Source organism: Schistocerca nitens, chromosome 5 (assembly GCF_023898315.1).
Source record: "Schistocerca nitens isolate TAMUIC-IGC-003100 chromosome 5, iqSchNite1.1, whole genome shotgun sequence".
Classification (NCBI taxonomy): domain Eukaryota; kingdom Metazoa; phylum Arthropoda; class Insecta; order Orthoptera; family Acrididae; genus Schistocerca; species Schistocerca nitens.
Window position 1 is genome coordinate 228,430,301 of NC_064618.1, and position 27,296 is coordinate 228,457,596.

At 38.6% G+C, this 27,296-nt stretch overlaps 1 protein-coding gene across 1 annotated transcript in view; it reads right to left on the minus strand.

Annotated features, from left to right (window-relative positions):
* LOC126260214 (breast cancer type 2 susceptibility protein-like) overlaps nt 1–27,296 on the minus strand; it is a 169,494-nt gene that overhangs the window by 22,682 nt on the left and 119,516 nt on the right. Inside the window, exons 9-10 of the mRNA XM_049957510.1 lie at nt 26,253–26,396; nt 8,925–9,061 (exon numbers count right to left, since the gene is read on the minus strand). Of these exons, the coding sequence (XP_049813467.1) occupies nt 8,925–9,061; nt 26,253–26,396 (281 nt within the window). The remainder of the gene's footprint in view (nt 1–8,924; nt 9,062–26,252; nt 26,397–27,296) is intronic.

Genomic DNA, 27,296 nt, shown 5'->3' on the forward strand with positions numbered 1-27,296 from the left:
CATTTCCAATCTCGGCTTTCACTTCGACCAGTGAACTGCATTATAAATATTTATTCTGAAATTTAAATATCAGGTAATGTAGTTTTGGGAGGGGTTATAGTGGAGGTGGTATAGAAAGAGGACATGAAGAACCTTTCTGTGTGCCTTTCTCCCTCTCTCAATGAAGAGCCTCCTTAACGAGCCCTAAAATAACGACTGAATGTCTTGATTGGCGACTCCATGGAGTGTCCTGTGCACCACGACCAGATAATGGATATACTTAGAAGGAGAGACAGCATTGGTCGTATTTTTTTGTTTTATTTATGTGATCGCTCTAAGTTTGTTGACACCAGTGCCTACCAATTTAAATTGTATACTACAGCACTGAGGATGGTCACTAAGTGACCGAAAATCGATTTTGCGGTTAATAAAACAAAAAAATACGACCAATGCTGTCCCTCCGACTGAATGTCTGTTTTCTTCTTTTTCATTTTTTGTGCATATTTCAGCAATACTTTGCCTAATTTGAAGCCATATGACCCTAGATAACTTTAGCATGCTAGAACATAAATTGCACTTAGAATTACTACTTCTTACCCACCCATTTCAAGTACCTTTCTTCCAAGATGTCATAGACGAAACTCTACAAGACAATTACAGCAAGATTAAAGCAACACATTTGAAGAAACTATATGTTAACTCAGACCATCAAATGATAGCCTTATCCCCGGCACAAAGAACCATAGCACTCACAAATTTTTCACAAGAGTAGTCAATTCCACAAACATTCACTTCAATAACAATTCACTTCAATAACAATGCACTTTCTTGATTAAACAAAAACTTAAGCATAACTTAATACCAAAACTTAATCGGCATAACATTAAAGATATCATCTGCTCACTTAAAATGGAAGCTGATATACCAAAACTAACTAAAAATGAACAAACAGTAATACGTCACAAAACTAATAAATTAATAGAAAAACACCTAAACAAAAGAAGCTAAAGAAGGGTACCAGTTACACATACGCATCAACATGAAACTCAATGAGGGCAATGCACTGGCAGTGAAATCTGATAAAGACTCTACAGTAGTTATCACGGACAGATGTGAATATGTAAATAAAGTGCTTGAGTTCTTTCATAATAATCATATGCGAGAAATCTCACATGACACCACATAGAAGTTCAACAGTAGAATAAAGAGGCAGTTTGATAAAACATGTTTCTTATTCACAGGCACAGACTTCATGGGGCCTGATCCCCTCAAAAATTTGTATATGTGTGTGTGTGTGTGTGGGGGGGGGGGGGGGGGGGGGGTGTCTCCGCCCCCCACCCCCAATAATTTAAGAAAATTTTTTAGTTATATTATGCTCTGTAAGATCACAAAATTATGTTGAAATTTTTTATTTTCGCTGTTTGACAGTAGTTACCTTTTAAAATACATTCAGTAATGAGTTAAAACAAATAATTATTACAGTATTAAGTAGGTTAACTGAAAATGAGTGGTGTGAATTATGATAGTGTTACGGTGCTGCGAGCACACTTAGAATTTGTGCCGGTGCACGAACTTTTGAGTAAAGTCTGACGCAGGCAGGCCAGTGCTGCAGCCATGGCAACATCAAAAGGACTGAAGCAGAAGTGGCTGGAACCCTCTGCCTCACGTCGCCTTGATGCTTTGAGACACTACGATGCCGCAGCTATATAAATCCCACTCTTCTGTCTAGTCATTCAGTGTGGATAGTTTCATTCAGTGCATGCTGCAGACGTGTTTAATGTTCCGACTTTAGTGGACTATTTTATATGATTATATTTTATTCGTTTACTGTAGTCTCTTAGTGTATTGTGAATTAAGTTTGCAATGGTAAATTTGTTACAAAAAAGGCGCACTTGGAAGTTGATGATACTGCACGTCAACCTCCAACAATTATTGTGTCGTCAATTGCTTCGTCGTCTTCAGGTGAGAACTGTTCACAGCTGAAACATGGACAATCCAGTAAGGGAAGATCATTTCAGAAGTCTTGGTTGATCAAATGTACATGGCTAGAATATGAAGCATCTACCAAAAAAGTTGTTTGCAAAACTTGTAAATAGACAGATGCTAAAAATCTATTAAAATTTTCTAAAAAAAAAAAAAAAAAAAAAAAAAAAGATGCATTTACTTCCGTAGGGTTTTCTAACTGGAAAAAGGGTTTGGAAAAATTGCGTCTTCATGAAAGTACGTTTATGCATAAAGGTGTTCTGAAACTAAATTCTATCACTAACTGAAGTGTGGCCTCCCACTTGAATGAACAGTTAGATAGTGATATGAAGAAGGCCGTTTCGCTCTTGAGACAATTTTTACTACTGCGCAATTTCTACACCAACAAGGACTAAAAATTAGAGGGCACAAAGATGTAAACTCAAATTTTTTCAGTTGTCGGAACTCCGAAAGAATGACATACCTGAGTTTAAAGATTGGTTAGGGAATTCGGAGTATAAGTGGACGTCTGACGATATTCAAAACGAGATAATTGATCTACTAGTAAAGTCTGTGTTGAGAAAGGTATTGGCTTCAATCAAAAACACTGAACATTTTTCTGTTATGGTTGACGAAACAAGTGATTCTTCGATTCATGAACAAGTGTCATTTTGTATTTGTACCATTGATGATTCCTTAATCATCAACGAAGTCTTTATTGGCTTATATGAGACCCCCAACACTGAATCACAACCTCTGTTTAGTATTTTAAAAGATGTTTTTGCTCGTCTAGATTTGTCAATGGATAACTTAAGAGGACAGGCTATAATGTGCCTCAAATATGAGAGGTAAGTTCAAAGGACTAAAAAAGTTAGTTTTGGATATACAACCAAAAGCACATTATGTGCACTGTACTGCACACAGTTCAGACTTCGCAGATGTAGACAGTCTCGACCATCTTATGTCTATGAAGAATATTATGGCTTTAGCCAAGGACTTAATGAACCCCATAAGGGAATCCAACAAAAGGATGGGACTTTTCAGAAGCATATGCTGTGAGAGTGCTAACGACCAAGCTAGTCTACGACCCCTTTCCCCGACTCAATGGACTATGCGAGCTTCTGGTATCTTGAGAATATTGAAAAACTTTGAAGAACTTCTGGATTTTTTTAAACATTTTCTTCAGAGGACAAAACAGAGGAAGGTTACAAATGTGCAGGTTACCTTGAGTCAATGTTACAATTCAAGACTTATTTCCTTTTACGTCTTTATTGCCATGCAATGAACCCAATAGAGGATGTCAATGAAAACATTCAACGCCCTCATCTAAGTGTTGCTGATTTGGAAAAAATATATGAGGGTTTGATTTGTATATTGAATGGAAGGTGTGATAGTTTTGAACGCTTTTGGGAATTGTGTTTAAAAGAAAAATCTTCACAAGCTGTTGATCCTTCACTTCCTCGGAATCGAAGTATACCAAAGAAGTACGAAAACAACGAAGCCAGCACACCGCACACTTTCAAAACCCCAAAGGAATACTACAAAGCTGTTTACATTGAAGTTTGTCAAATGGTGCAATCTTGCATTACTGAGTGGTTTGCTTCAACTGGACTCACACAGGTCATTGCAGTTGAACAAGAGTGCTTGCTTTTATTAAATAGAGGTGAAACAAATTTGGAAAAATTAATGAGTTTTTCAAAAATGACCTAGACATTGAGAGACTGAACTTACACTTGAATATGTTAGCTGACATCACTAATAAAAAAACAACTGGTCTTGAAAAACATGCGTGATGTAAGAAAGTACATTACACAAGAGGCTGGAGATGGAGAAATGTTATGTGAAGTAGTGAAGTGCAATAAGCTTCTCCAAGTAGTTATCAATCACGACAGCAACAGCAGAATGGTCATTTAGCACCCTTAGACGTCTGAAGTCATATCTCCGATCAACAATGGGACAGAAGCAATTGAACAACTTGGCTGTTCTTCATGCCCACCAAGACATTTTGGATGAATTGGATATCCGACTAGTCATCAACGACTTCATATTCAGTAATCCAGTCAGGTGGTCGACATTTGCACCTTTTTAAAGACACTCTAGCCCTAATGACGACATTTAGAGCAATATTAAAAATCTTTATGAAATAGAGAATTAAATACATAATAATGTTAAATTTTCAGTTTCAAAATATTAGTACTAGAATAGTACTATATTACTATAGTACTGTATTATATTTTCAAATACTTGAATATTTTTAGGGTGTAAGACCCAATTAAAACCCGCCATTTACATACTTTTTGACTGAAAGTATTAGGCATACTGTATAACTTTATTAACTGTATTAAAGCATTAACTTTGAGATATTATTTTTATTTAATGAACCCTGAGCCTTATTCAAAGTAAGCTTAAATTAGCTAATTCTCTTATTAATCAAAGTGCTATTGCTGTGCGACAGCAATATTTTATGTTTTATTCTTTTAAAGATAGTTTAGGATTTATTTAAATATAATTTCAGTCTTTCAGCTATACATTCACTGCTCTGTAATAGTCTATAAGGATGATTATTACTGTACATTAAATTAGCTTTTTAAGAAAATGCTGTGCGTGTTTATGTTTTGTTTCTTTTTTTAAAGCCAAAAAATGTGTCAGGCTTGTTGAGTTTTGTGGACTGTCATATTATCAAGAGTCCATTTTTCGGGGTACTAATGTTGATAATTTGACTATAAAAATTCTAAAAAAAAACTTTAAAACTAACTATTTTTCATTTAAAATTTAGAAAATTTTCTGGGACAAGACCCCAGTATGAGCCCCCCCCCCCCATATCTTTTATAAGTCGGCACCTCTGTTCTTATTAACAAAGGAGGAAACTTAGAGACTAACAATCATGAACCAAACGGGTCCAAAGTTACAGGCCCAACGAAAGATCCATAAAGATAATCTTCCTGTCAGACCTATTGTTAATGCTATGAATCAGCTAGGCTACAAAATTACAAAAAAACTGCATTCAATTTTGCAAAGCCAATAAAGATTTCAAAACTCTTTTTCAGTGAAAAGTAGTTACCAAGCAATTCAAGGTTTCAAATATCTTCAGATTCCATTCAATGAGAAGCTCATTTCCCCTGACATTGTAAACTTATACAGCAGTATACCCATCAAAGAATCCATAGATAAAATCAAGCAAAATTTATTAAAATATCAAACTATGTTCACAGGGGAAGAAGTTGAACTAAGAGAATTGCTCGAGCTTGTCTTCTTACACAATTATTTTACATTCAATAGCAAATGTACAAATTTGATGTGAGCCTAGCAATGGGAAATCCTCTCAGTGAGATCATTGCAGACATCTTCATTAATCACGTCAAAAATAAACTTCAGAAGAACAAGTACACAATTACCCAGTAAACTACGCACTGCTGCAGATACGTGGATGACACATTCATTATATATAATTGAACTAATGAAGAAACAGAAACTCTGTAAAACAGGTTCAATAACTTATGCAGTAACATTCATTTCACCATGCAACACCAGAAATATAACAAAATAATTTTTTTAGACATGACCATAACCAACACAAAACAGACCCTGAACATCGAAGTACACAGAAAAACCAACAAACATCTGTCATTAATAAATCTTCCACACACCCAAACTCGCATAAACAAGCTGCATTCAGATCCTTCTTAAACAGAGCACAGGAATTCCTACTTAATTCTGCCCATTATGAGACAGAAATAAAAACTATCAAAGACATTGCACCCAGCAGTGGCTATCATGAATGTGAAACAGGTGCATAACTAAAAACAGAAGCAAGCAAACTAACATGGCTTCCCTGCACAGTATCCAAATACCTAAGTATATAACTATGCTGTATTTAATAATATTATAAAAGTAAAATTAAAAATCCACCCTGGATTTTCTGTTGTTTGATGATGCCATATTTAGGAGTCATCTCAGACAAAATAGCCAAGATGAAAAACACAGACATCAGGATCACTTTTGCCACCAACAACAGTTTAAGAGAGAAACTGGTTCATGTCATCGTACAATCTACAGACAAACTGAACAAACCAGGAATTTATAAAATTACAACTAGTCATTGCAGCAAATACTGTATTGGCCAATCAGGAAGAAACTTTAAAACCCACTTTAAAGAACACATTGACTGTTTCATACTGGATAAAGCTAATAAGTCAGCTATATCAAAACATATAAACAAAGCTGTACATAGTGTTGCAATAGATAACGACCTAAAAGTACTACATACTTTGGAAAAGTGCTGCAGAATGGACATCTTGGAAGAAATGGAAATACTTACCTCAGCTCAGTACAGCCAATAGATAACACGAAACAGAACAGATAATTTACATTCCTAGCTTTGGGAACTTTGTTCCTTCATCAGGCAGGAGAGAGAGGAAAAAAGGGAAGAAGGGAAAGTGGATTCAGTTACTCACAATCCAGGTTATGAAGCAACAGGGAAAGGTAAACAGGGAGGGTAGCAAGGATGGAGGCATCCTTGCTACCCTCCCTGTTTACCTTTCCCTGTTGCTTTATCTTTCCATGCAAGCTCTGATTTCCCCTATTTTATTATGATGATAGTTTCTTTCTATGTAGGTCAGCATCAACAAAATATTTTCACATTTGGAGGAGAAAGTTGATGATTGAATTTTTCGTGAGAATATCCTGCCGCAATGAGAAATGCCTTTGGTTTAATGGTGTCCACCCCAAATCCTGTATCATGTCTGTGACACGCTCTCACCTATTTCACGATAATACAAAACACGCTGCCCTTCTCTGAACTTTCTCGATGTACTCAGTTAACCCTATCGGGCAAGGATCCCACGCCATGCAGCAATACTTAAAAAGAGGACAGACAAGTGTAGTGTAGGCAGTCTCTTCAGTAGATATGTTGCATCTTCTAAGTGTTCTGCCAGTAATTTGCAGTCTTTGGTTTGCCTTCCGCACTACATTTTCTATGTGTTACTTCCAATTTAAGTTGTTTGTAATTGTAATTCCGGGATATTTAATTGAATTTATAGCCTTTAGATTTGACTGATTTAGAGTGTAATTGAAATTTAACGGATTCCTTTTAGTGCTCATGTGGGTCATCCCACACTTTTCATTATTTAGGATAAACTGCCAATTTTTGCAGCATACAGATATCCTTTCTAAGTCGTTTTACATTTGTTTTGATCTTCTGATGCCTTTACAATGCGGTAAATGGCAGCGTCATCTGCAGACAACCTCAGGCTGCTGCTCAGATTGTCTCCTAAATCATTTAAATAGATAAAGAACAGCAGAAGGTCTATAACACTACCTTGGGGAATGCCAGAAATCGCTTCTGTTTTACTCGATGAGTTCCTGTCAATTACTGCAAACAATGAAGTCTCTGACAGGAAATCATGAATCCAGTTGCATAACTGAGACGATACTCCACAAGCATGCAATTTAATTATAAATCTAGAAATACGGAATCAATTTGAAATCCCTTGCCGAAAGCATTCAAAACTTTGTGTGAGTAAAGAGCTAGTTATGTTTCAAAAGAACGATGTTCTCTAAATCCATGTTAACTTTGTGTCAATAGACCGTTCTCTTTGTGTTAATTCATAATATTTGAACACAATATATGTTCCAAAATGGTGCTGCATTATCAACGTTAATAATATGGGCCTATATGTGTTCCCTACTCTAGTGTCACTGTTAGAGTGATATTACTAGCGGAGGTAAAAGCCTGCCTTTTTCATCATCTTGCAATGCAAAAATTTCACTTCGAAAAGTGCTTCAGTGGTGATTTTAATAAATTTATTTGGAATAAAAATCCATTCAAAAATGCTCCTGGTCCATCATGTCTAAATACAGTATAAAGGAGCAAGAACAAATTTATTGATGTCCCTTGTTATACTTCAGTGAAGAGTACATTTAATGAAGAGTTTTTGTTGGAGTCGCGGATATATATTAGCAAGGAATTCCTGTCACTGAGCCAAACTGCAATGAAGAGCCTGAATCCCTTTGCAGCAACATACTTCTGCAACACTGGCTTTTCAGCTCTGGTAACTACAAAGTTGAACTACCATTCACAGCTAAATTTAAGCAAAGAACTTGGAGTGGCTGTTTCTGCTATTACACCACATCTTGAGAAACTTTCTTCCCAAAACAAGCTCATCCATTACACTGAACTTTGTGCTTTAAATTTTTAATGCTCTTTTAATATTTGTTTACTGAATTGTAAATATTGTTCATCTCATGGTTTCTGAATATCTGAAAATGTGATTAAGGTAAACAATTTGTTCTACATTTTACTTACAATAATTCATGTAGTTTTGGTTTCTGTTGTGTAAAATCCTTCTAAACTGAATTTGGTAAAACAGAGAATAAGGTAATGGGAATAAAATAGGCTGAGTGGGGGGTGGGTGGGGGGGGGCTGTGCTTCCAGCTTAGAGAGACAATCTCGCTGCAATATGCCCTGTTAACTGCCGTCTCCTATTCCAAATAACACTGAGAAATGAACACTTGCAAATATCACCAAAAATGTTGAAACATTACATTTATTGTAGCAATATGTATACTATCAAATCTACTCTTACAATATCTTGATCAGCTATTGTTTCATGTCCAGAATTTCCTTTTAACAAAGGTATCCTTCTTAGAAAATTTTGGCTGTGGATATTGGCAGCTGCTATGCTTCCGATGCACACGATTAACAACTTCACTGACAGTCATATACTGCTCATTAGAATTGTCACATACACTATTTTGTTGTGTGGATCAATTTCCTGAGTTTTTCAATTATCATAATTTGAATTTCTCATTCCATCTGTACACACTTCATCACGGTAGAATGATATCACAATATGGTGATTTTGGTAGTACAGCCACCAGCAAGAATGATCAACTATCATCACCATAAAATTGAGAGAAAAATGAAACTGGATAATAGAGATACAGACCTATTTTATGGACTACATGTCATTTCTAGCAGTTACCTTAATCCATTGGCAGTGATGCTAAATATCTTCAATGCACTTCCCTCCTGGAACAGTGTTAAGAGATCTTCTGAAGGGCGCCAAATGGAAAGAACTGCTGACCTAGCAGAACAGTCTTTAGCATCCAGACAGCGAACCTGAGCACACAAAATGAGGGCTGTATATACACTGCATTTTCCAATTATATAAAATATAAATAGTGAACATCATTACATCTAGCAACATTAAATAATGAATACAATGTTCATTGCAGGATTAAACTGTGCAAGAGCTACAACATTTCCTTGAGATACCTGTCTGTTGTCTTCAAATGGAGAACACTGATAGACAATTACCATCTAACAGTGTCCTCTTACAGATTGTGATTGGCACCTGTTCCAATGCTAAAATGAATCACACAGTGCTACAATGATGGCACTGGACAAAAATAGCAACAAATGAGTTAATATTTGGGAAAGTTGAAAGGGACAAAGCATTTGAGCTCATCAGTCCATTTGTCCTTTAATGATCAAAGCCTGAAGGTTACTAGGAGATGGAAAAGGACTGGTCATCAGGGCAAAACTCGAAGTGGGGTTCCTCACTGAAGACAAATCTACTCCAGTCAATGAGGTTCCAGATGTGTCAGGAGACATCCTGGACAGTAGTGGGATACTAACCTGACTGTCAACCACCAACAGCCTGACAACCAGGAGGTTTAATCTAGGCGCCATTTCTTTTCATAGCAGGATGCCTTTGGTTGTCATCTGTGGCATCCTTACAGCGTAGCCATATATTGACAATATTCTATGTCCGATTTTATTGCCCTTCGTGGCAACCAATCCTGGGCTTACATTTCAGCAAAACAATGCCTGCCTGCACACAGTGAGAGTTTTTACTGCTTGTCTTCATGCTGGCCAAATCCTACCTTGGCCAGCAAGACCGCCAGATTTCTACCCAACTGAGAATGTTTGGAGCATTATTGGCAGGGGATACAACTAGCTCAGGATTTTGACACATCTAATGGACCAACTGGACAGAATTTGGCATGATATCCCTCAGAAGGAAGCCCAACAACCTTATCAATCAATTCCAAGATGAATAACTGCTTGCATAAGTGCCAGAGGTAGACCAACGTGTTATTAACTTGCTCAATTTGTGAAGCGCATTAACTTGAATAAATCATCCAATTTATCTGAATTTGTAATCATTTGTTTGTCTGTACATGTACATCACATCTACTGATTTTCATCCCATTCGGAAATTCCTTCTTGGTGCTTTTTCATGTGTTCTGAAATATGATAAATGAGGTCAGTCATGAGTTCTGCTTAATTATACTGAAAATATGCACATGAGCATGTTCAGACAGCTGATCTCATAACTGTCCAACACGTACCTTTCTGAACTTTCTTAGAAGGTAATACATTTGCTGGTCACCAACTCATCAATCATCTACACACAAATGAAATACTTCGCAAACACATTTGAATTTCACAATACCGACACAAATGATGTTACTATTTACACACTTAGCATCAAGAGTACACTGTGCTCTTCCCAAAACATCTGAATTTGTGAATCTCAATAGTTACAAGGTTGGTTCATTATCTATTTCAGTACAGAGATTTAGAATGTTATATTAACACTTTTTAACAGCATACAGAAAGAAAAATCCTTTTATTTGTAAAGAGATCAGTAGCAGAATCTAACAAGGCTGAATGCAGGGTCCCTGATTTGAAATGGCCACTAGTAAAAAGTAAGTGAAACAGGAATCCTACTTTTTAGATGTAACTACAAATGACAATTTAAAACTGTAAATATACATGTTCTTGAAATTTTATTTTAGTTTCAATAGTTATCACTGTGGTGTCACCGCCAGACACCACACTTGCTAGGTGGTAGCTTTAAATCGGCCGCGGTCCATTAGTACATGTCGGACCCGCGTGTCGCCACTGTCAGTGATCGCAGACTGAGCGCCACCACACGGCAGGTCTCGAGAGACGGACTAGCACTCGCCCCAGTTGTACGGACGACTTAGCTAGCGATGCACACTGACGAAGCCTTGCTCATTTGCAGAGCAGATAGTTAGAATAGCCTTCAGCTAAGTCCATGGCTACGACCTAGCAAGGCGCAATTAGCATGTATCTACAGAGTCTCACTTGTATTGCCAAGAGCGATGTACAACAAGGATGGATTAAAGTTAAGTATTCCAGAAGCTACGTACTTTTCTTTATAGCATTCATTACGTATCCTGTTTCAGACCTCTCTAGCCTGCGTGAGTTTAAGCGCGTGCCTTTCGGTTACCCGTCACTGTGGACTGGCTGTCTTGTCAGTTCACAACAATCACGACAAAAGTACACTGCCCAGGCATGATAAAATACACTGTCCAGGCACGATAAAATACACTGACCAGCCAGATTAATGTGACCACCTGTCAAAGGCCTGAATAACCACCTTTTACAGCACAGACCACTGCAAAATGTGCAGGAAGAGAGTCAATGAAGTTCTGAAAGGTACCAACAGGGATGAGGAGTCATGCCAATTCCAGTGCTGTGGCCAGCTGCGCTAGGTTTCCTGGTTGAAATGTATAGCATTAACAGCCCAATCGGGGAGGTCCCGCAAATTCTTGACTGGGTTCAAATCTTGGGAGTTTGGTGGCCAGGGGAACAGTACTCACCCTTGTGTTCTTCAAACCACAGAGATATACTGCAAGCTGTGACCTGAGGGAAAAAAAAGCTACCTGAACCCTTCCAACAATTGTTGCAGGGGGTTTGCTTTCAGACATTTCATACTGTAAAAGCCAACAGCCACCTGTTCAATAGGGGGGGGGGGGGGGGGCATAAAATGTGATTCATCTGAAAATGCCACCTGTCGCTACTCAGTGGGCATCCAGTTGTGGCACTGGCACAAAAAATCCAGCCTTCATAAATGATACACCGCCAGCCATCAGCATGAGTTCTGGAACCAGACATGTGCTGCAGAGGCCCATAAGCAGCAACATTCGCTGAATGGTCACTGAGGAGATACTGTGTTTAGCCACTTGGTTCATGGGAGGTCAGCTGCTCAACGGTTGAATGTCTATTTGCATGAACACATCTCCCCAACCATTGTTCATCCTTGTCATCTATGGCCCATGGTGCACCACAGTTGCCTCAGCACTGGTTTTGGAAAGTATACTTCAACCATGGTGGTGTGCAAACAGTTTGAAAACTTAGTCATTTGCTTCTACCATTGGCCCAAAAGCCAACGATAACGCCTTTTGGATGGCACATAGATCAGTTCGTTTCCCCCTTACGACAGCAATTGCGCTGTTTTCAGCATCCCGCCAATAAGTTTTATATAACGTCCACTGCTAGTGCTGCCACCTGCTGTCTGTGAGAGGTTATTGGATGTTTAGCATAAACATAGATGGTGGTCACATTAATATTACTGGACCATGTAACTACCCTTTCTAGAAATGGAAGATAGGATTTTTTTGTTACATTGTGTTTGCATTATTCATTAATGTCTTACAACACAATATTCGACAGTGGCCTACAAGTTCACTTTTATTTGTACAGTCTTCAGTAGAAGATAGAAGTTGCTTATTTTGTTCATTCAGAGATTGCACGAGGGTTCAAATTAGGCAGTGAGGCAGAAAATATGACTTTTGGCAAGTCAAGGTCACTTAGCCTCTCCCACTCAATTCTGTAAGTCATCTCCAAGTTGGTGAACTCCAGGAACCTGAGAAACCCTATGGAAAATTGGATATGCAACCCCAGTGAGAAACAGGATCAGGACAGAAGAGAGTGGGAGAAATCGTCCTCCAAAGAATGTGGGGTGGACTATGGGTTAATAACACTTATCTAGAAAAAAAAGGTCTTAATACAAAAGATCAAAGAAATATCGCCAGGTGGACCTTCAGGTGAAGACATGGCAAACTAACAAGGAATATGAGAACTGCATCAAGAAATGTATAGACATTATACAGAATTGGGGCCCTTGGAAGTCTGATTGGAATACTGAAATCATGCAAGGTGGATATCATGGCCTTGCAACAGATAAAATGGATTGGACAGGGTACCTTCCACAAACGATAGAATACTATGTACTACAGAAGCTACAACGGTGAACACAGATTTGGGGTGGGATTTATAGTGAACCGAAGCACTGAACAGCTAGTGATAGGATTTAAAACAATATGTCCACGGATATGTTGTATACAAATAATGGGGAAATCCTGAAACTACAGTCTCTTAAATGCATATATCCAACTGAGGAGAAGGCAGCAGAGGAGAAAGATACTTTCTACGAGGAACTGGAGCAAGATTACCAGCAGCATCACTTAACATGACAGTATCTAGGACATGGTTCCAGTACAAAAATATAAGCTCAATGGACAACGGATTACTCATCACTAGATAAATCATTACAAGCATAATTTAACACTGTGTATTTCCACCCCTGGACTTGATGAGCTCCTGAATTCAGTTAAGAAGTGAGTCCACAACATTGTGCAGATATGTCGCATCCAGATTAAGCCAGTCGCTAACGTTTTGATCAAGCAGTTTCTAATGTTACTCCAAATGCAGTTCTGGCTAAAACACTTCTGAGAGATTCATCATAGTATGAGTGCGACGTAGTTTTTGCAGTGGAGTACTTAGCTTTCTGCCATTGAATCTCCTCCACCAATACAGTCCATTAGGGGATGTATTTTGCAGATCTGCTTGGATTTTGGAGGTCATGAAAACTTGGATGTTAAAATAATATGTTCCAACACACTGATGAATCCTTTTAACAGCAGATGTATTTTTTGTCTGCATTTACAAAGATGCTAAGACATAAACTGTTTTCTACCAACATGACTAAAAAAAAAAACCAGCAACTGCTACATTCATTATGTTGGCCAAACTGCAACTGACTAAGTGCTTTTCACCACTCAATATATACCCTATCTTAACAATGTATGTTGTTTGGCCTGTTGTCAAAAACAGTTACATTTGCTAATATGTAATGAAAAGTTAATGGTTTACAACAAAATGTTAATACAGTTTTCAAGACAAACAATGATGATTCATTCTGAATACATTTATAAATATTGTTCTTTTGACTTTTTCAAATTATGCAGATTTGGTTATGAAGTTACAATAACAATATCTATCATAAAATCATTAATTAAATCTTGATTTTATGTTGGATTTTATTCCTGACATTAACTGAGGTACAGTACAAAATGCCAAAACAGAATTTCATGTTAAAGTTCTGTATGATAATTTGATAGTATCAAAATGACTGAAAATCAATAGTGTTTACTTCAGAATGTTCAAGAATCAATAATGAAAAAGTTAATTACAACCAGTGTACTTGACTTTTCATTACTGACATGACATAAAGTGCCCGAGTTATGTTAAATACATCATATGACTAATAAATGTTTCAAAAGTCTGTTTTCAGGTAAGTTGAAATTTACAAATTTTGCTAATTAATTATTGGTTTCATTACAACATAGATATTTCTTCTAACAATTCTATGGGATTGTGGTAGTGCACATACAAGAATCAAATTATAAATTTAGCTGAAATTTACCACAGTAGGTTAATTCACATCAGGTTTTCTAACTAATTATAACTTTTTGTTAAATTACAGTTAAACGATCAGAAATAATGTTAATGACGTTGATTCAATATAAAAGGGAACCATACAGTTTAATTTGCTGATAGAAATTAAGAAAAACCATACTTTCTAACTTTTGTCCATTACATATTGTGGATTGGGTAACGTACAATCTGCTAAATTTTTAGTGCTATCGAAGCATTCATTGACTACCCTATAACTAGTCCTATTTGACTCGCAAGTCGCCCAAGGCGTGTCAGCTAAAAAGCACTTGCAATACGGCAGCCAAACTCCCCCCACATGGGGCCTCCCAGCCAACAATGCCACACGATCATTTCATTTCAACTAGTCCTATTGCAAATTCCACCAAATTGCGGGGATGCTGATGTCGATGTTTTACCCGCTGTTCCAACATATCCCACAGATTTTCTATGGGGTTCAAGTCAGAGGACTTTGTAGGCTAATCAAAATGTAACGGTGTGGGGAAGTGTTCAGAAAATCAGGCACATATTATTCCATTCCAATGAACTACGATTTAGTGGTCATTATGTGCCTGTGTGAGCAATGGCCTCTGGGGAGATGACCGACTCCAAATGTTCATTGCTTGCAGTTCACCTCACAATGTTCTCTTGCTTACAAGATGGGATGGACCTTCATTCACTGCCTACATCAATCCCTGTCAGGTTTAGTACAGATTGTGATTCAAAAGCCGTGAAACGAGTCTTCCGTCTCTGTCAGGATCTTTTCCTGACTGCCATTCAGATATTGTGTTTTACGGCCATGTTTACTACAGCACTGTTTGTAGGCACACTGAACAGTCTGCTGTGAAACACCAACAAATCCAGGAACTTCACACACCATATAGCCATGGACATGGCAAAAACTATTGCCCTTCATGGCCTCTCTGTCATGTTCTTATATTTGTCCATGTTTATGTACAATGTAAGCTTGAAACACAAATGTCTCACTGAATGCTACTACCTTGAGGCAGTGTGTGCATGGCTGAGCGTGACTTGATCGCTGCATCATTTGCAAAGGCTTAATGATTCCTCTGTGTGAGCACTCAGGTGACTAACGTTTTGTCCAGTGAGCTTACTTGTACATGAAGTGTCTTGGGTACTACCAGACAACAACACTAGGAAACAAATTGATCATACATTAATAGATATCAAGCACGGCTCTGTTGTACTAGATTGCCACAGTTTCAGAGGTGCTAATATGGACTCTGATAATTAACTCCTCTGAGACAGACTAAATATAACTCCTCAGAACTTAAGGACTCAAGGACATTAATCTGGAAAACATATTGACAGGAATCTTCCAGAACTATACTCACAACGCAAATGAGTAACGGAATAAACTCAGGAATGAAATACAGACTGCTGAAGAGTAAGTGATTGTTATCGAACAACAGACTAGATCAAATGAAAGGTATGATGAGGAGTGAGAGGAGGCAACAAAAATAAAGAATGAATCATACCAAAGGATGTGTGCCATAAGAACAAGAATGCTGGTGGATGACTACAGAGAAAAAAAGTGTGCAGAAAACTGAATTCTTAAAACAAAGAAGAGGATCTTTTTCGAAAGGCTGTTGCAGGATGCTGAATTACTGAATAACACTAATGAAAGCAGGAAATTCTATAGAAAGGTCAATAACCTTATAAGGGGCTTTCAACCAAAAACAGTACAATGTAAAGGGGAAAATGGTGAATTTATATCATTACAGGAGAGAGTGTTATTTCATTAGGCATGGTACTTTAAGGAACTACATTACTCAGAGAATGCTGAAGCATGGGAACTAACTGAAAAGCAACAGGTGGAAGAAGAGGAAAATATAAGAGATCTGGCAAGCAATAAAGAAACTATCCAAAAATAAACTATGTGGCTATGAGAACCTGCCAGCACAGTTTATTACGTGTGCTGATCATCTAGTTAGATGCCTGCATGCCATGGTCTCAAGTATATGGACACAAAAAGTCTAGCCAGATGATTGGTAAATGGGAGTAAAATATAGCACATATGAGAGTCTATACTAGACCCGCCAGGTTAGCTGAAAGCACTAATGTGCTGCTTCCTGGGCTCAGGTAGGTGCGCCGGTCACGGATCGAATCCGACCGGCAGATTAATGACGTGGGCCTGGATGAGGTTTTTAGGCGGTTTTCCACATCCGACTAGGTGAATACTGGGCTGGTCCCCAAATCCCGCCTCAGTTACACGACTTGCAGACATTTGAAACATGTTCGCACTATTTCATGATTTAGACTAGACGCAGACAGCTGGGGTACACGGATTCCATCCCAGGGGTATAGGGTGGCAGCAGGAAGGGCATCCGGCCACCCCTTTAAATTAACCGTGCCAAATCCGATTGTAAAAATGCCGACCCTGCGAAATCTGTGGGTCAAAGGCACAAGCAAAAGAAGAAAAGAATGAGGGGGTATACTGGAACGTACAAACTCTAGAGTAATTACATTACTGAGCAGCACAAATAAAATACCCTCCTCCTCACTTTCTACTGATGTAAAACCTTTTGCAATAAAATAAATCTGGAGCTATCAGGCAGGCTTTAGATCTGACAAAACAAATACTGACCAAATATCCAACCTGACATAAATATTGGAAAAACAAGAGTATACAATATAGAAACACATAATATATTTGTAGGTTTTATAGAAGCATATGACACCATAAACAGAAATAAGCTTATTGAAGCTTTGATGAACTTGGCACACCACAACACTTAATACGCCTTGTAAGTCTGACAATGGAAAAAATATTATGTAAAGTACAGATACAACGAAATTGAACACCAACCTTTGACACTAATTGTGGGCTGAGGCAAGGGGATGCTTTCTCATGTGAGCTTTTTAATATAGCACTAGAGAAAGTAATAAGTTCAGCTCAAATTGACATAATGGGCACAATATTCAATACAATGATGCAGGTTCTGGCCTATGCATATGATGCGGATATTATTGCAAGAAAAGAACTGGATGCTAAAGAAACATATAGGGAACTTGTGGTCATAGCAGTAGAAATGGGACTGCAAGTGAAAACATCAAGAAAACCAAATGCACACAGAAATATGTATGATGCTAGAAATTGACGAAGCATGAGTATAATATGTTACTGTCCGCTCAAACCAAGTTCGCTTTTGACTTGGTGACTAAAGGGACTTCTTTTTTGATATGTTGTGGTACAGCATCACCGGTGTATAGCAGTGTAACTGTCTTGCAGCAGGAGTAAACTTTTCCTATCTAACAATGATGTCATTGTACTGCACGTTGATGGTGTGGCAGTGGGACTAGGAGTCCCGTACAACCCTCTGACTGTGTGTGTGTGTGTGTGGGGGGGGGGGGGGGGGGTCACCAGGTTTCTGGTAGTGAAACAATTAACAATTACATAGGCAGTAGTAGTGGTTGTCATACCATGGATTTCACGTAATGAGTGGATGTATCAAAACTAACACATTATTAGTGGCTATACCAGGGCTATCATTAGCCGTGATCCAAATCTGAGCCCTTGAGGATGGTAAGAGGAAGACAGTGGCAGTGCCACTGCTGGGGAGTCGTGGTGCCTAATGTGTTGCAATCCGCTGACCGTGTCATGCAGGATGGCCACTTTGTAGTAGATGAACCCCTTGCCATCTCTCGAATGGACATCTTTCTTTTTTTGAGTCATCAGCCTTCTGACTGGTTTGATGCAGCCCACCACAAATTCCTCTCCTGTTCCAATCTTTATCTCAGAGCTGCAGTTGCATCCTACATCTCAATTATTTGCTGGACGTATTCCAACTTCTGCCTTCTTCTGAATTTTTTACCCTCTACAGCTTCCTCTAGTAACATGGAAGTCATTCTCTCATATCTCAACAGATGTTATCATGCTGTCTCTTCTCCTTGTCACTGTTTTCCATATATTCCTTTCCTCGCCGATTCTCTGTTGAACCTCCTTATCAGTCCACCTAATTTTTAACATTCCTCTGTAGCAACACATCTCAAATGCTTCAATTCTCTTCTGTTCTGGGTATGTTTCACTACCATACAATGCTGTGCTCCAAATGTACATTCTCAGAAATTTCTTCCTCAGATAAAGGCCTATGTTTGATACTAGTAGACTTCTCTTGGCCAGAAATGCCCTTTTTGCCAAAGGTAGTCCGCTTTTGATGTCCTTGCTCCATCCATCAATGGTTATTTTGCTGTCTAAGTAGCAGAATTCCTTAACTTCATGACCATCAATCCTGATGTTTCAATTTACTCTCAATCCATATTCTGTACACATTACTGTTCATTCCATTCAGCAGATCATGTAATTCTTCAACACTTTCACTCAAGATAGCAATGTCATCAGCAAATCTTATCATTTATATCCTTTCACACTGAATTTTAACCCCACTATTGAACTTTTCTTTTATTTTCCTCATTGCTTCTTTGATGTACAGATTGAATAGTAGGAGCAAAAGACTACATCCCTGTCTTACACACTTTTTAATTCGAGCACTTCGTTACTGCTCTTCCAGTCTTATTGTTCCCTCTTGGTTTTTGTACATATCGTACAATACCCGCCTTTCCCTATAGCTTACTTCCATTTTTTTCAGAATTTTGAACACCATTTTACATTGTCGAACAATTTTTCCAGTTTGACATATCTTACGAATGTGCTTCCATTTTTCTTCAGTCTTGCCTTCATTATCAACTCCAATGTCAGAGCTGCTTCTTTGGTGCCTTACCTTTCCTAAAGTCAAGCTGATCGTCATGTAACAGATCCTTAATTTTCTTTTTCATTCTTCTGTATGTTGTTCTTGTCTCACCCTGGATGCATGAGCTGTGAAGCTGATTGTGTGGCAATTCTTGCACTTATCGGCTCTTGCTAGCTTTGGAATTGTGTGGATGACATTTTTCCAAAATGTCTGATGAATATCGGCACTCTCATACAGTCTACACATGAATGTGAAGAGTGATTTTGTTGCCACTTCCCCCAATAGTTTTAGAAATTTTGATGGAATGTTATCAATCCCTTCTGCCTTATTAGATCTTAAGTCTTCCAAAGCTTTTTAAAATTGTGATTTTAATACTGGATCCCCTATTTCTTCCCTGTCAACTCCTGTTTCTTCCTCTACTATCATGGGATCAGACAAGACTTCCCCCTCAAAGGCGTTCAATGTACTCTTTCCAGCTATCTGCTCTCTCCTGTGAATTTAACAGTGGAATTCCCTTTGAACTCTTAATGTTGTTGTCCTTGTCTTTAATTTCACCATGGGTTGTTTTGGCTGGCCGCTGTGGCCGAGCGGTTCTAGGTGCTTCAGTCCGGAACCGTGCTGCTGCTACGGTCACAGGTTCGAATCCTGCTCGGGCATGGATGTGTGTGATGGCTTTAGGTTAGTTAGGTTTAAGTAGTTCTAAGTGTAGGGGACTGATGACCTCAGATGTTAAGTCCTATAGTGCTTAGAGCCATTTGAACCATTTTGAGGTTGTTTTGACTTTCTTATATGCTGAATTCATCCTTCCGACAAACATTTATTTTTCAATTTCTTCACATTTTTCATGCAGACAAAAGGCCTTAGCTTCCCTGAACTTCCTACTTACTTTGTTCCTAAGTGACTTGTATTTCCGTATTCCTGAACATCTTTGTACTTCCTTCTTTCATTGATTAACTGAAGTATTTCATCTATTATCCATGGTTTCTTCACAGTTGTCTTCCTTGTAACTATGGTTTTCTTTCCAACTTCTTTGATTGCCCTCTTTGTAGATGTCCCATTCCTCTTCATCTGTGCTGCCTACTGAGCTAGCCATTATCACTTTGCATATAGCCTCAGAGAACTTCAAACACATCTCTTCATCTGTAGGACTTCCGTATCCCATTTCTTTGTGTACTTATCTTTCCTAACTAGTCTCAAACTTCAGCCTACTCTTCATCATTACCAAATTGTGATCTGAGTCTACATCTGCTGCTGGGTATGCCTTACAATTCAGTATCTGACTTTGGAATTTCTGCCTGCCCATGACGTAATCTAACTGAAATCTTTGCGTATCTCCCGGTCTTTTCCAATTATATCTCCATCTCTTGTGAGTCTTGAACCAGGGTGAATAAGCGGACAAGAAAAAAAATCCTGGATTTAAATACACTTCTTCCAAGGTGAAAAATACACTTTTCCATGATAAGTGACAGTACACTTTCCCTTGGAACTGTAAAAATATCAACCCCTTGAATGGTAAAAGATTTATACACCAGCGTGGAACTTCAGAGAGAGGAGGGGGAAAAAAAAAAAAATTGGAAAGATCTGTGATGTGCAGCAACATTTATACTGCGATTTTCATATTACGATACGCTGTATATTTTTGCATTCGTATTACGAAAGTATAATTCGAAACAACACATTATTTTCCAAAGCACTGAAATCAAGATTAAAATGAGCTTCTGTAAGCCAGACATAGCTCATGTTACGTGAACTCGCGCCAGCCTATGACAGCAGGTGCTCAGGGCATAGGACACATGTTGTAGTCAGCCAATAGCAACATAGCTGTTAAGTAGTGTGAACACACAAATAGGAAAAGTTAATGGTTTAAATTAATGTACATAGTGTAGCTACAAGAAAAGCTAAGCTTTCACATATAATATTGGTCTTGAAGTGAAATTCTTCTAAGAGACTAGCCCTCAATATGTTAAGTTTTAAATTGGAGTCAAACGCTCTGTGATTTAAGAAATTCACTGCACATTCGCACATGTAACATAATTCATCTTACATAAAAGGAAATTTATTTTGAAACTAATGCGTTTAAAAACACCATTCACAATATTTGCTCATAATCTGTTAGAATAGCTTCATTTCAGCAGTTGCCAGAGAGCACCAGAAAACAGACGTTTATGCACATGGGCAGCTATGATGACGTACGAAGCATGTATGTTCGTACATATATAGTATTAAAAGATCTTACATGATGCCATAAAAGAAATAGGATACTCCAAGAGCAGTGGAATTTTGTACACCATACTAAAATGCATAATTCGGCTTAACGTGCCCCAATCTGATATTAAGATTTCAGTGCAGTTTTCTGGATGCAAAAAAATGGCTCTGAACACTATGGTACTCAACTGCTGTGGTTATTAGTCCCCTAGAACTTAGAAGTACTTAAACCTAACTAACCTAAGGACATCACACACATCCATGCCTGAGGCAGGATTCGAACCTGCGACCGTAGCAGTCGCATGGTTCCGGACTGCGCGCCTAGAACCGCGAGACCACCGCGGCCGGCTTTCTGGATGCACATTTTCTTGGAGTACCAGCACTGTATTATCTCATGTTTGGTTCTTTATTGTGCCATAATGCCATATATGCCAGAAGATGAAAATGTGTCCCTGAAATTCAGTGAACAGTTGAAACTAGTCAATAGTGCGGATTCCCAGAGCGTATTCACCCTGTGAACAGAGTATTTGCTATTACTAACTGATATTTACTGCAGAACTTGTTTAGTCTTTCTCCTCCCTCATTTCTGTTAACAAGTCCATATTCTCTCATAACCCTTTCTTCTGTTTTCTCCTCTACAACTGCATTCCAATCCCCCATGCCTATTAGATTTTCATCTCTCTTTACATACTGAATTACATGTTCAATATCCTCATATAATTTATCTATCTGTTCACCTATAGCATGCAAAGTTGGCATGCATACCTGGACTATTGTTGTCATTGGCTTGCTGTCAATTCTGATGAGAATAACCCTATCATTGAAATGTTCACAGTAATTTACTCTCTGCCTTACCTTCCTATCCATAATGAATCCTACTCCTGTTATACCATTTTCTGCAGCTGCTGATATTACCTTATTCTCGTCTGACCAGAAATCCTTGTCTTCCTTCCATTTCACTTCACTAACCCCCACTACATGTAGATTGAGCCTTTGAATCTCCTTTTCAGATTTTCTAGTTCCCCTACCAAGTTCAAACTACTGACATCACATGTTCTGTGGATACACATTGCATCTTCAATGCAGTGGTTTCCATTGCCTTCTGCATCTTCATGCTGTTGATCATTGCTGATTCTTCCATCTTTCGGGGCAATTTCCCACCCATCCCAAGGGCAAGAGGGTGCCCTGAACCTCTATATGCTCCTCCACTCTCTTTGATAAGGGCATTGGCTGAATGAGGGTGACTTCTTACGGTGGAAGTCTTCGGCCGCCATTCCAGATTTTTTTTTTTTTTTTTTAATTTAAGCGGCGGTGCATTTCGAATCCAGAACTGAGGAGGTTTTGGTTACCAATCAAAGACGCTACCCCTAAACTAAGAGTTCTTAGAGGGAGCATATTTGTCTCCTCATGTAGGGTAACAATCCTCATGAGTGGAGGGGCCTGCAGGTTCCACTGAAGCATCTACTCTGAAAGTGCTGGAGGATCTACATCCAGGAGGCACTTATCGTGGGCCACAAGTGGAGCTATAGGTGAGGGAAGGGTGGATAACCATACGGTACAGTCGGAGCTTGATGTCTAAGTTTAGTTCTCCACTGTTGAAAAGTGAGTACAATGTTTTTATCAGTTTCTACTCCTTTTGGGTGATGTACTCCGCATGTCAGTGGAAGAGCAATTTGTTATCCATCCGGAAACCTAGATATTTGGTATCCGGGATCATGGGATCTGGAGGCCGCAATAGTGATGTTGTGGCAAAGGAAAGGAAGCTGTTTGGTGAAGGACTGCCACAGTCATTCACCTGCCTCTGGAGCTGGTCAATGTTGTGACCAGTTGTAAGGAGTGCCGTATTATCGGTGTAATGTGCCAGTTGGCATGGTGGGATGACTGACATATCATTAAAATAAATTTTAAAGAAGGTGGGAGACAACACAGAGCTTTGAGGGGTACACAACAACATATGATATACGCTCGACTGTTTTCCTTGCTGAGTAGCCAAAATGGTTCTATCGCAGGATTGATCATCCACAATCTCGATACAGATGTCCAGGATAGTTGTACATGTCAGCGTTTTGTATACAAGATTGTCCTGCCAAGTGTTGTCATAAGCATTTTGCAGGTCCAGAAAATTTCCTGGGATTCACACAGTGGAGTTAAGGCCCTTGCTGACATGTTCTGAGATCCTAAGGACTTATAGTTTGGATGACAGGTGGGAAATGAAAATGAACTGTTCTGGGTGGGTTGTCCCAGCTACTGTCAGAGGCTGGCAAATGCAGTGGAGGATCAAAGGTTCCACAACCTTCACCATGGTATTCAGAAGGCTAATGGTCCTGTTGTTTGTAGGGATGTAGGATCCTTTGAGGCTTGGGAATGCCAATCATTTTGGACTGCATCCACTGTGGGGGAAAAGGCAAGCTATGAGTCGGTGGTTCAGGATGTTGGTGAATAAGACCAGTTGCTTGCATGAGAGCAGACTGAGTTGTTCATTTAAGATGCCATCCAATCTTGGATCCGACTGCTCATTCTTCCGCCAGAGGATCCACTGAAGTTCTGCCAGGGACATAAAGTGTGAGGGGCAGTAAGCCATTTTTTAAAGTGGTAATGGCTGCCAGAATGTGTGTTCATCCTGGAGTTCATCACATGTAAGGTCCTGGATGAGCAGTTGATTCTGTGCCTCAAATGCAATGCCAGAGTCTCCACCACACTGACAGCATCATAAGTTAAAGCCATCTGTTGTGCGGCTGGGATGGTTGGTCATCATTATGGAGCACCTCAGGCTCGGACAACAGCTTATTCTGACATGATGGATGAGAAAGGTGGACATCTTGTTCTTGGCTAATGGAAGCAAAACATTTTCCATTCATGGTCACTCCCTTCAGCCACCTCACCTAATGTCAACCATGTTTGGGCAGACAGCAGTGAATTTATTTGTCTGGAAACACTGGTAACATCACAGAATGATATTAATGTGGAAATAAAGCAAAGCAATTGAATAATAAATGCTAATTTGAGCTGGCCCCACAACACAGAGTACAACTTTATAAAACTTTAATATATCCAGTATTAACATGTGGCGCAGAAACATAATAGAATGTTTTGAATGGAAGGTGCGACACAAAATCTATGAAGGTGGAGTATGGCATAGTTGATACAACTTTGAACTCTTTAGAATATGTAAAGATCTCAAAATCATAGAGTTGATTAAAATAAACTGCCTGAATTGCGTCAGTCATGTCTCTTGTATGGAACATGAGAACCCAACAAAAACAGCACTGCTACAAAACCCAGTGGGATGAAGAAGTGGGGGAAAACCAAGAGTTTGATACTAGGGTGATGTAAAAGAAGACCTAGGAATTATTGGTGTCATAGGATGGAGACACAAGATGCTGGACAGGTACGAAGAGAGCGATGTCCTATAACAGGCTAAGCCCCATTAAGGACTGTGGAACCAGGAATAAGAAGAAAAAGAAGAAAAGGCTGCATCTTCAGTTAATGATTTACCCACTTATTTTAATTCTACATAAACCAATGGACACACTCAGCAAGTCTACTTAACCTGTAATTCATATCCCCTGAATTTATTGATAAAATGTGGTTAATATCTTAGGTATGTTCACTGTATGTAGTAGCTTATAAGTTGTGTTCTTAAATTTGATGTTACAGTAATAACAAAATACAGATTCAAACAGACAAATCAGTTCATGTGTTTTCCAGCCGTTATAATGTAATCATAGATTTTCTGTAAATAAATATTTGTACAACTGTCACAACAAACTCATGCAACAAATTTTATGTCTGTATGGAATTTACTCCATAAATAAAGATGTAAACAGCTGAATGTTTGATGTGATCCAATCCAGAAACCTTACAAAATGGAAGCTTTTGGCACAATTCCTTAAAAATGGTTCTGCAATGTCATTCTTGTACATTTGTTGCAGTACTTCATTAGAAACAAACTACTGACTTGGAATGTGTTCATGAGTGGAATAGGTAAAAATTAAATGCGATTCGCAGTGCCTGTGTTGCTCAGAGGAACAGGCACTGTGGCAACTACAGCCATCATGAAATACATGTAAGGCATCTGCAGTGACAAATATGTACAGCTGTCAGCCATACAATGGAATGAAGACAATTAAAATTTGTGCCAGACTGGGACTCCAGCTTGGATTTCGCACTTATCGCAAGTGGTCGCTTTACCATTAGGCTATGGGAGTATGACTCACAGCCAGACCCAAACTTTCGTATGTCATCAGCCATGTGTCTACAACCTGCACTCGTACATTCATTACGTGTATTCTCATACAGAGGGGACATTTTAATTGTAAGTCGCTTGCCTGGTGTCGGCAGATAAATACAATATGCATGCATGTCCAAAGGAATTTTGCCTCATACTTCTGAACAACATACGCACTGCAATATTGTATTTATCCACTGACACCATTCAAGTGACTTTCAATTAAAATGTCTCCCCTGTACAGGAATATACATAATGATTGTACATGTGCAGGTTGTAGCCACATGGTTGACAAAATACAGAAGTTTTGTTCTGGACGTGATTCGTGCTTAGATAGACTAATAGCAAGGCAACTGCTTGTGATAAGCAGGAAATCTGGGTTTGAGTCCCAAAGTGGTACAATATTTTCATTGTCGATCTTCCATTATACAGCTGATTGTTGTCTGTATTCACAGCTGTGAATGCATTTCATACAAATTATGTGTGTTGCAACTTTTCAACTCTAATTTTTAGTCATCTCAATTGTTGACTGAATATCAATGTGCTTTAAGCAAACACATTTCCTATAGCAGCTAGTTTAGTTTTTCAGGAACATCAGTTTAATTAGAAAAACTTAATGAGTCATTCAACTCACCTTCAGTAGTGCTAATGATGAAGTCACACTTCTTTCTTCTTCTATTCTCTTGCGAACTCTTGACTCCAGTTCTTGTAACAACTGCTGCTGGCGCATCTGCTGATAGTTAGCAATGGCATTTTGCTGCTCCTCAGTCAGCAAAGACTGTATGCAAAACATTAGTTGAAAATCATACTAACACAAAATTGGAAGCATTCTAAGTCTAACATGCTATCCACACATTAAATAATATTGTTTCTCATCTGATGCATCTACTATGTTAACTAATTCACTTATATGAGTATTACTATCAGAAAACTATATGTCTGTTTCTTCTTCATACTATGTTACTTTTCAGAATCTATGGGTATCACACCGACAAATTTTATGATAAACTGGGTAATGAGAGAGATGAGTATATATTTGAAAAAACTTTCCATCTACAAGACAACAAAGAAATGTGGAACAAAAAATGGATTAACGACAAGAGTGGGAAATAGTGTGATAACAACAATTGTTAGGAAAATATTTTTGTATCACAATACACATAGCAAATAATCATAGCAAGGTAGTCAGGGTGTATACACGGACAAGAAAAAAAAATTCCCTGATTTCGCGGTTAAAAATACACTTTCTCCCAGATGGATACATAGTTTTTCCCTGTTAACTGACAGTATATTTTCTCTTGGAACTGTATAACTTATCAATCCTTTGAATGGTTATGGTTCTATACACAGGCTTAGAATTTCCCGGTGCTTTAGAAAACAAAACTCAGGGGGAAAAGAACATCTTTCGGAAAGATGTTTGATGTGCAGCAACAAGTACACTGCATATTTTTGTATTACGAAAGTATAAATTCGAATTCCACGAAACACCGCATGTTACTTTCCGAAGCATTGAAATCTAGATTGCGATACTTATTTGTAAGCCAGTCATAGCTCACGTCACATGATCGTGCCAGCCGATGACAGCGGATATTCAGAGCTTCGGACATGTGGTGTATTCAGCCAATAGCAACATCACTGTTAAGTAGCGCGAACACATGAACAGGAAAAGTTAATGGTT